The 10,429-nt window shown below is 33.9% G+C and overlaps 1 protein-coding gene and 1 long non-coding RNA gene across 2 annotated transcripts in view; one reads left to right on the top strand and one right to left on the bottom strand.

Annotated features, from left to right (window-relative positions):
- The window catches only part of ADGB (androglobin), a 243,402-nt gene that overhangs the window by 92,938 nt on the left and 140,035 nt on the right, over positions 1-10,429 (top strand). Inside the window, 1 exon segment of the mRNA XM_017877613.1 lies at positions 5,308-5,402. Coding sequence (XP_017733102.1) covers positions 5,308-5,402 — 95 coding nt within the window.
- LOC108533186 (uncharacterized) overlaps positions 8,607-10,429 on the bottom strand; it is an 11,321-nt gene continuing 9,498 nt past the window's right edge. The window contains exons 3-4 of the long non-coding RNA XR_001886675.1: positions 10,045-10,274; positions 8,607-8,713 (exon numbers count right to left, since the gene is read on the bottom strand). This is a non-coding gene — a long non-coding RNA (uncharacterized LOC108533186). The remainder of the gene's footprint in view (positions 8,714-10,044; positions 10,275-10,429) is intronic.

Raw genomic sequence — 10,429 nt, 5'->3', positions numbered from 1 at the left:
GCACTATTCACAATAGCAAAGACTTGGAATCAACCCAAATGTCCATCTGTGACAGACTGGATTAAGAAAATGTGGCACATATACACCATGGAATACTATGCAGCCATAAAAAAGGATGAGTTTGCGTCCTTTGTAGGGACATGGATGCAGCTGGAACCTATGACAATTTAGAAGTTAGCCATGTACTCAGTGCACCTGAGTCTCTAAAATAAGTGATTGAAAATCTACTATTCTAGGCAGTGTTAGTTTGTAATATCTACTGTTAGCAAGATATTTCAAATAAGAAATGAGTACAGGGAAGAATTGTCTGTTTTCCAAAATAAATGGGGAAAAAAAGAGATAAATTTTGAGATCACAGAACATACAACATTGAAAAAAAAGGCTATTTCTTGACCACAATTAATTGGAGATAAGGCTGGTGTTGAAGAGAGCCATGCTCCTACCTTTTTATGCCTCCTATACTCTAGCATGTGAATTCTGAAGTTCTATACCAGTGGGAAGTAAAAGAACTTGGAGGATTGCAGGTGCAAGATGTTTGAAGTAAAAACAAGCTGTATTGTTTATATCTTCTGTTCTCATTCTGTTGAAGACAGTTCAGTTCCATGACCACACCTAAGTATTAAACAACAAAGCTCCATGATATATTTTGGATGTTTGTCCTCGCCCAAACCTCATGTTGAATTGTAATCCCCAGTGCTGAAGGTGGAGCCTGGTGGGAGTTGCTTGGGACCTGAGGGCAGATCCCTCAAGGCTTGGTGCTGTCTTCATGACAGTGAGTTCTTGCAAGATGTGGTCGTTTGAAACTGTGTAGCATCTCCCCCTACTCTCTTGCTTGCTCCCATTCTCACCATGTGAGACACCTACTCCCCCTTTTGCCTTCTGCCATGAGTAAAAGCTCCCTGAGGCCTCTCCAGAAACAGATACCAGCTCTAGGCTTCCTGTACTCCCTGCAGAACCATGAGCCAATTAAACCTCTTTTCTTTATAAATTATCCAGTCTCAGGTATTTCTTTATAGCCACACAAGTATGGCCTAATACAGTCCAGTAAAACTTAAACAACACACCTGGTTGTGTCAAAGATTGTTAAGACTGTGACCTCTTTGTTGCAGCTATCTTCAAAGTAGCCTCTATGAAGCAAAAAAGCAAAGAAATTAGCCTTGGGAATTATGCTCAAGAAAGAATATGGACATGTGGAACTGATGAAACAAATAGATTAGAAGCCCACTAATATATATTTTTTAAAAACTTGAACTAAGAAATTATGGGCCTGGTATAAAAAGTGTTTTACTTTTCAGCCTTGCTTCAAATATTGGAACTGCAAACATTTTCTGGTAGGAAGTGGGCCAGAAAACACTCTAGTCATTATCCTCTTTAGATACTGCCACACAGAAAAATAGATACTAAAAAATTGCCAGAAAGACCAGGGATTACTTTATACTTCACACTTCTTAACTGTGTACTTGACATGTTACTCCACCTATCTGTAACTCAATTTACTTGCCTGAAAAAAGCTGTTAAAAATAGAATTTATTCATAGGGTTTATGTGAACTGACTCATATAAAACACTTAGGCCTTAGCACAGAGTAGGCATTTACTGAAGGTTAGCTATTCTAAATTGACTAAATATCACATCATATAAATAAAAATAAAAATCATATAATATTGAATAAATACTTCTTAAGGACTTGTAGTAATTTGGGGTTCATCTCACTGGGACTCATTTCAGGCTGAAATTGTTATAGGTTCAGACAGTAAACATTTAACATAAAATAAAATCAATGATAGAAGTGGTATTTAAGTAATCTTACATGTTTTATTGCAATCTTCTGAAATATGCTTATAGAAGGCAAAAAGAGCTGTATCACATGTAAAATAAAACATGGAAATCATACAAATGTAGCAAAAGCTTCTTTTAGGCAATAAAATATAATAAGTATGGCAGTTGTAGGCCATATAAGGCTCATAATTAATGTACAAAATATTTTAAGGCAGTTTTAGAGACTGGGGTGTAAAATTCTATCTCATTACTCAAGAGTATATTTCTTTCTTAAATTTCTTTCTCAATAATTAGACTTTATTTTATATGCAGCTGTGCTAATTCAATGAAAGTTACTCCAACTACTGGAAAGATAAAGACATTTCATGGTTTGTATCATTGATAGTTCACTGAAAGAAATCATAGAGCCCCTGGATTTAAACATTTGCCTTTAAGATCTTCTGAAAGAACTTTTATCCATATATAATAAAACCAGAAAGCATTATGAGTGTTCTAATACTGCAGAATCACACAACATATTTACAGAGAAATAATAGAACAAATAGGAATTATCCAAGGCCCTTTAGACACTTTACAAATAATTCGCATCTTTTATTGGGTAATAAACTTCTTTGAAAATCTTATAAAAATTATGAACCATCTCTGTTTTTCCAAATTCTTCGTACTCTTGGTTGAATGTGTCTTCTAAAGTCCATGTGCTAGAATTTTGATCCCCAATGCTGTTTGGGGATCAAACAGCTAACCTCTCAACACTGTTTGCTCCCCAGTGGGGAGCAAACAGTGTTGGGAGGTGGGGCTAATGAGAGGTAATTAGGCCATGAGGACAGAGGGAATGGATTAATGCCATTATCATGGGTGTGATTAGGTATCCTCGTGTGGGTTTGTTATAAAAGGGTGAGTTTGCCTATGGGATGACGTGCTTATTTGGCCATGGGATGGCACAGCAAAAAGTTCCTCACCAGATGCCAGCATCTTGATCTTGGACTTCCTAGCCTCCAGAACTGTGGGGAAATAAACTTCTGTTCTTTATAAGTTACCCAGTCTTAAATATTTTGTTTTAGCAGTACAAAACAGACTAAAGCAGTTAGTGTGCACACAAATCTGCAGTGTTTTACGTAATAGTTCACTGAGTTCCTGGGCCCCTGAATCTCATTTATAAGATGTATAAAACATAGTTTGAAAATCTCTATTTAATAGCACATTCTTATCCAGATTTTACAGACCGATGTTTAGCTAATAGCACCAGTATAGTGTTACCAATATTTATAATCAGCTTCTAGTCTAATTAATCTGTGTCCATGCTATACCACTTATTAAATATTTAAAACTTCACCCTTGACTAAACATTGGTGTTATTTTTTAAAATTTCAACATTAAATATTACAATCTCATGTAAAATGTGTGATTATCTTAAAATTTGGAGGAACTATTTTTTGTCATCAACATCATTTCTATAATATGTCAAGACCACATTCTTTACTTCAAGTTTCTAAAGTTATTTTTTTCCAAGACCCCACCTGGAATTCCCAAGTTTCCATATATTTGATTACATAATGCTATAAAGTAAATGAGAACTTTTTTCAAAATGCTTACATCACAAACTTTATTTTTAATATCATAAGGAAAATAAAAGTTCAAAAGACTTATTAAAGATCAAGGGCAAAGTACTTAATGTGATCATATTAAATATTAAACTTTAGAAAATTTTAGGGAAGACATCAAAATTTCTAATGCATAATGTACAAATGTGGGATATAATTTGGACCAAAATACTTTTACACTTGATGATTTTTAAAACAAGATTTAGAAAAGAGTTAATGAAATGGATCATTAACTTGAAGGAGCCATGGGGTGCCCAGATATTTGGTCAAATATTATGTAGAGTGTATATTTAACATCTGGAAACTCAGCTGACTTTTGTAAAGAAGCCCAGTCCTGCGCAGTAGCCAGGCTCAGAGAGGAATCCTCACTCTTCTTTCCTCTACCTCTCATGCTTCATACTTTCCTAAGCTGTAGAGTCAACTGCTTAATCTTGAACCTGAAAAGTACATTTAATCTTATCCTCTTCCTTGAAAGTTCTGCAGATGGATAAAAAACTGATTTTAAAATTTTATCCATTTTAATATTTAGCAGTCATCACTGTCAGGAACTTTCTCTCCATTACTAGCCTTCAACTCTCAGCTGACACCTAAAGACATTTCACAATCTTTCTTTTGATTAGAGGACTTATTGGAGGGCTTCTATTACATTGATCAGTGAGAAAAGTAACTAGACTGTAAATTACTGGTCACTGCAGAGGGCATTCTGGTCAATGTGGGTATCTCAAATGGTTTTATCTGATGATAGGAGTGCATGAAAAGTATTTTCATTAACATTCATTCTTTTTAAAAGGAATAATTATTTTACTGCATCCTTAAACTTAAGATGATTATTCATACTTAAAAACATATTATTTCATACAAGTTATCACACAATACAGTGTACCTTGTACTCCACAAGGAGTAAACCAAATTATTAACCAAGCCTCTGCAGACAAACACCTTAAAAGTTAGTTGAGGAGGCAGCATCCATGGACATTAGATGATAACTAACATCATCAAAAAAAATGTAGCATAGGTAAATGAGTAATGTAGGGAAAAAGCAATCAATATGTGTTGGCAAAGTGTATGAGAAATGTAAATATTTCAATTTTGAAATGTAAAAGTATGTTTCTATAAGTTTGGCAGATTTTCATATCTCTATTGTAGAGATATACTGAGCTGACAACTAATTTATATTCTGTGGTCTTAAAGATATTATTCTTTTGTAAACATAGTATCAAATATAGTTAAATCTCAGTATGTAAATTTGTAAAAAAAATTTAATTAAAAATAAAAAGAGGCTAAAATAAATTGACTTCTATTTATTTGTCCAAAATATTTGCAGGACCAAAAATTACTGAATAAAATAATCAAATAGAATAATTTCAGGTATAAGAAAACATAACAAACAAATAAGCAATGCTCAAAAGTAAATTCTACCTGCATTAAACACTTCAAGCTAAATTATTTATGCCTTACTTCTTCATGGAAAATTCATTTTACTTATGTTTTCTTTCTTTTGAAATGACAAAGGACATAGAAACTCCTGGACTTTCTGTAAGTTCAACACAGAATAAAGATTCTATCTATGAAAGTAAAGAAATACCTCAATTTAAAAATAATTCCTTTTGAACATTCTCATTTGTGGACCATTCTATGTTGCACTGACTAATAACTAGAGTATAGTTATATAACAACTCTTGGTCATGAGGTATAATAAGGTCTTAAATTATTAAATAGTAATAATGTTAACCTTAAATGAATGAGACAGGCTGTAAAACAGATACATCTTTAAGATTTAACATCTGTTAAATTCATTTTGCATCCTTTATGTATTTTTCACCAGCCCAAAGATAAATTCATTAAGGCAATTGAACAATCTGGAGTGAGTGACTGACAGATCGATTTTGACTAGGTTTTTCATGACATAATATATGTTTGTTTTACAGGTTCTTCTGCAATACAGACCTCTCATATGGTCGTATATGCGACATTCACACCTCTCTATTTGTTTGAAAACAAGATCTTTTCGTTAGAGAAGATGGTAAGCATTCAAGCTTAGGAAACAGTATTATTTATTTTGGGTATGTGGGTGCATGTGTGTGTGTGCACATATGTGTGGGTGATTACTTTCTGTGGTAGAAGGCACATGAAAATTTAATTAAAATTCTATCTGTGGATGTAAGTTTCCTTATCTTCAAAATTAGATACTCGACCTAAGGGATCTGACATATCCAAAATTATCTTAGATGATTGCAATAGCTCTGGCTAATTATAAAAAAGGAAAAGAAAAAATATATAGTTACATTTAATTTTTATAGATCCTTCTGCTATAAGCGAAAAGAAAGATACAGTATTTATGTATTTCAGTGAAAATCATAGAAATTATTCCTAGGTAATAATTAATGACCTTCCCATAAATAGGCCACATATGTTTTCTTAAAATAAGATGATATTAGTGAATTCATCCTCAGGCTGGAGAGATACTGCTATGACCTTTCTTGTATTATAAAATAATACAAAATAAATGCCATTTTTTAATACAATTAACAAATTGTAGAAAATTTAGAAAATGTAGTGAAAGGAAATGCAATTAAATATAGTATAAACGGTAAGGCATAGGCCCTATTAACATTTTGTCATATATACTTTGATTTTTCTCCTATACTCTATTCTGTGTTTGTATGTGTATACCTTTTTTACTGGAATCACACTTTATGTTACATTTGGAAACCAGCTTTTCACTTAACAAGATATTGTTAACATTTTTTCATGATGCTAAATTTTAATCAATATATTTAGTGCTTGCATAGTATTTATGCATTTTCATAATTTTTAAGCTATCTATTTTTCTTGGACAGAAAACAACTTTTCTCCTTCCCTTGTGATGGCAAAGTCCATCAAGTGATTAACAATTTATTTAAACAAATGCCCTACTGCTTTGGGGGTTTTTGAATCCCAATTCTGTTTGGGGACTCTAGATATCTAACACTTTATTACTAGGATTTCATAGTCTGAAGTCACTATATTAAAGTATACAACTGCATGATGCAGCAATATGATTACATATGAATGTTCATTTAGTTAGTTAGAAAGAGCTATGTTTTAAAAACTTGAACAGAAATTGGCTTGAAACATAAATATTCCAGTTGACTGATTGTTATACTTTACTATGTGCATTACATTTGTCTTTTAGATTATGCTTGGGGGGCATGTTGCTAACATTTTTCCCCTTCTCTTTCTTCCCATTCTTTCTTCTCCACTTTTTTAGATAAAATAATTTCTTCCAGCAAAATTTACTATGCAATAGTGTTCACATTGTAAGAGGATAAGGTGCCATCCTGAATATGGCAGTTTCACTATTTTTAATCCAAAGTTAGAAAACATTACACATGGTTAAACAGCAGAAACAGCAATTTGGACTGAATCTAAAAACCAGCAACATTCAACAATCTAAATGTACTTCTAAAGCCTCTCCCAAGTCAAGACTCTTGCTGAGATTAGGGCTGGCCTTCTCACACCTGCCTTTCTTTTAACCTCTTTGCATGCTACTGGCCTATGTGCTGTCTCAGATATGCTAGCGGTAAATGCTCTAACTCGTTGGACTGCTGAAGAATACCATTAATGCCCCATCAGTGGTAGACTGAATAAAGAAAGTATGGTACATATGCACCATGGAATACTATGCAGCCATAAAAAGGAATGACATCATGTCCTTTGCAGGGACATGGATGAAGCCGGAAGCCATTATCCTCAGCAAACTAATGCAGAAACAGAAAACCAAACACCACATGTTCTCACTCATAAGTGGGAGTTGAACACTGGGAACACATGGGCACAGAGAGGGGAACAATACACAACAGGGCCTGGTGCGGGATGGGGTTGAGGGGAGGGAACTTAGAGAATGAGTCAATAGGGGCAGCAAACCATCATGGCACACATATACCTACGTAACAAACCTGCACATTCTGCACATGTATACTGTTTGGTTTTTTTAGAATAAATAAAGAAAAAAGAATACCAGCAATGCTTTATGGAGTGCCGTAGTCTCATGTCTGCCATGAGAAGTACTCAAACTCCCTTTAAAACCACAAAATGTAAGCAGAGGATAAAAGCATTATCCTGTGCTTTCTGTATGCCATAAAAAGAATGGGGTGCAAAATAATCCTTTTGAACTTTTGGTAGTGCTACTGAGAAATTAAAATTTAAATGCTGATTATTTTAATTTTAAAACTAAGACTAAAGACTAAAAACTCACATCTGTTTGTTCATTGATTAATTCAACAGATTTTATGAATTATCTATTATATGCTATTATATGGTAAACAATATGCTATGTTTTGAAGATACAGTGATAAGAAAGATTGACAAGATCCTCCCCACAAAGCTCAGAGTCTAATGAGGAAGGCATACAACTGAGTGAACTGCAATAATACAATTAGAACAGAAGGCACACAAGGTGCCTCCCACATAGTAGGTGTAGGTGAATTAATATTTGTTAGAGGAGTAACCAAGTGAAAAAATGGTTAAATGAATGAAAGACGTAACAGAAACATGCCATCCTTTCTAATGGGTAGCCAGGGAAGTCGTCCCTAAGGAAGAACTGTTTAAGCTGAGACTTTAAAGAAGTTAGGCAAGTAAATGGGATAAAGTGTGTTCAAAGCAGAGAGAATCTTATGTTGGAAAGTTTGGAGATGAAGAAGATTCCACTGGGTTCAAGGAACTACTAGATATTGAAATTATAAGGGGAGAAGACTTAAAGGCAGCTTGAGGCATGGGCGAGAGTCAAGGCATAAAGATTATTATAAATCCTCCCTTTGGGGAAGTTTAAGGCTTAAGGTGCCCAGAGGTTCTGGAATTAACCCAGTGTCTGGAACAGTAAGTGACTTCCAAGGCTGTAATGAACTGACTAGTGTGTCACCATCTTCTTGTCTTGTCTGCTGATTCTTTTAGGTTAGCATCCTGTGAGGGTGATCTGGTTTCCCTGGTAAATATGAGAACATAACAGAGATACAATGTCTTAAGAATATACCTATAGGAAACAATTTCTGTCTTAATGAAATGTTGTTAAATGGAGTACATTGCTAAAAGTTACAGCCTCAAAGACAGTAAGATCAGCAGGTAAAATAAAGTCAAGAACTTACATTTATTTAAAGAAGTGGTAAAAAAAAAAATACAAGAAAATCAAGAACAAAATTGAGGAAGGAGCAAGATGTTATAAATTACATTATCCAACTTCTTTCTCCTCTTGGGTATTCTAATGGTTTTAGTTTTATGTAGATCTGGGAGTTTTACTAAAGCCTCCTTCACCTGTCCAAATCCAACTCTTGCACCTTTTAGAATGTTTGAAATGAGCTGAAATAAAAAGAGTGAAAGGGTCTTAGAAAAGGAAACTTCTAATTTAAGTCTTATGCATGAATTATGCAGCATATGTATATTGAGTGCCTATGAAAAGCTCAGTGTTTCAGGCACTATTGTAAATTTCTCTCTTTCCCTAATTGTAACCTAAGGAACTTTGAAATCCTTGAACAAACTTTCTCAGCACGAAACTATGACTCTTATTAATAGCATTACTTTACATGAATCAGAAGTATTGTGTAGTACATTAAAAATAAAATGAAGTATGTAGAATTGTTGTATTTAAATTCCTTGTGCCAAAGTCATGTTAGTACTTTGGCAGATTATTCAAATTATAAATAGGTGCTAATACTGGAATTTGTTATTTGGACCAGTTCTTTACATTTCCAAATACTTTAAATCATGTTATTTTCTAATGCTCTACAGTTTAAAGAAAGGCAGCGGGGAGTTACACTAAAATTTGTTTCAATGGCAGGAAGAAATTAACTCATGTAGACCAAAAATTATGACTAGTAAAATATCTGGAACTTATTCAACTTTTAAATACTACTTTGAGTTTGACTTCTATTTTGGATATTATTCAAATGTAACTTTTGCAGTAATTCACCTTTTATAACTACTATGCCAAGGCATTTTCTTTCCATTGAAAGAATTAGTTTCAGGTATTGGCTTGACTCATGAAAACTTAAAAATTGACAGGGTTCAAGTTATAGAAAAGGTTTATATTTAAGAATATCTATGAAAAGTTTTTTAAGGCACTCTAAGACATAATTCTAGAGTTTTCTGAAATTTTTTAGTAGCTTGCTAAAATATACAAAAGGGATAAAAAGAAAATGACAGTTTCCTCCATTACTTCAGTGACTTAAAAACTATTGCATCACTTTTGTCTGTATTTTGAATGTTTACAATACTTTAAACCATTCTGCTGGACACACGAGTGCACTGATTAACTCCTTCTTAAAATTATTATCCTGATCTTGGAAGGACTCTCCTGTCTCACGGGTCTCCTACCTCGGGGAAGATTGAGCTCTACAGCAGAGTCATGAGAGCAAGGCAGTTTCCAGTTGAAGTGATAATTTGCTATAGGCTGATAAGTGGATTTCTGGTTCTAATTTAAGTGTCTGTTTTGTAAATTTACAATCTGGTTTGTGGCTATTGCATAGAAATCATTGAGACAACATAACTAGGAAGAAAAGTAGTTATTGACAAAATCGATCAAAATTGACTTTCATATAGTTAATATTTCATCTTATTTTACTTTAAATGTTAAAGTAAGCTGTGAAAGTCAGAATTTGGCTATAGTATATATCACTTTAACATTCACATACCTTTTTATTTCCTTTGGCATGGTTCAGCCATAAATCAGTAACGTAAGTTCTAAGTAGAACTCAGGTATTATTCTGAATTATTCCAAAGCAGACTGGCTTCAGGAGGTCTTACATTAGAATATGAGAAGTATCTGCCTGGGCAGCGCCTTGATTTGGCAGGACAAAGGACAGCCTCTTCTCCCTGCTCTTCTCCGGATTCCTCCACTGCCATGTGTAATCATGGGGATCTTCTGTGGAGGAACACATTGTTAGGGGAGGAAGGGTAAAGTGTAGACAAGACAGTCACTTACCACTTTATTTACCTGAACACATTCAAGAAAGGAGCCTTTAAAAAAATTAGGTAGCACCTAAAAAGCAACGGCAGCAAAAGCCAAAATTGACAAAT

Source organism: Rhinopithecus bieti, unplaced genomic scaffold (assembly GCF_001698545.2).
Source record: "Rhinopithecus bieti isolate Rb0 unplaced genomic scaffold, ASM169854v2 scaffold_10706, whole genome shotgun sequence".
Lineage (NCBI taxonomy): Eukaryota > Metazoa > Chordata > Mammalia > Primates > Cercopithecidae > Rhinopithecus > Rhinopithecus bieti.
Note: the sequence above shows the minus strand (reverse complement) of the source record. Positions and strands in the feature narration are given on the sequence as shown.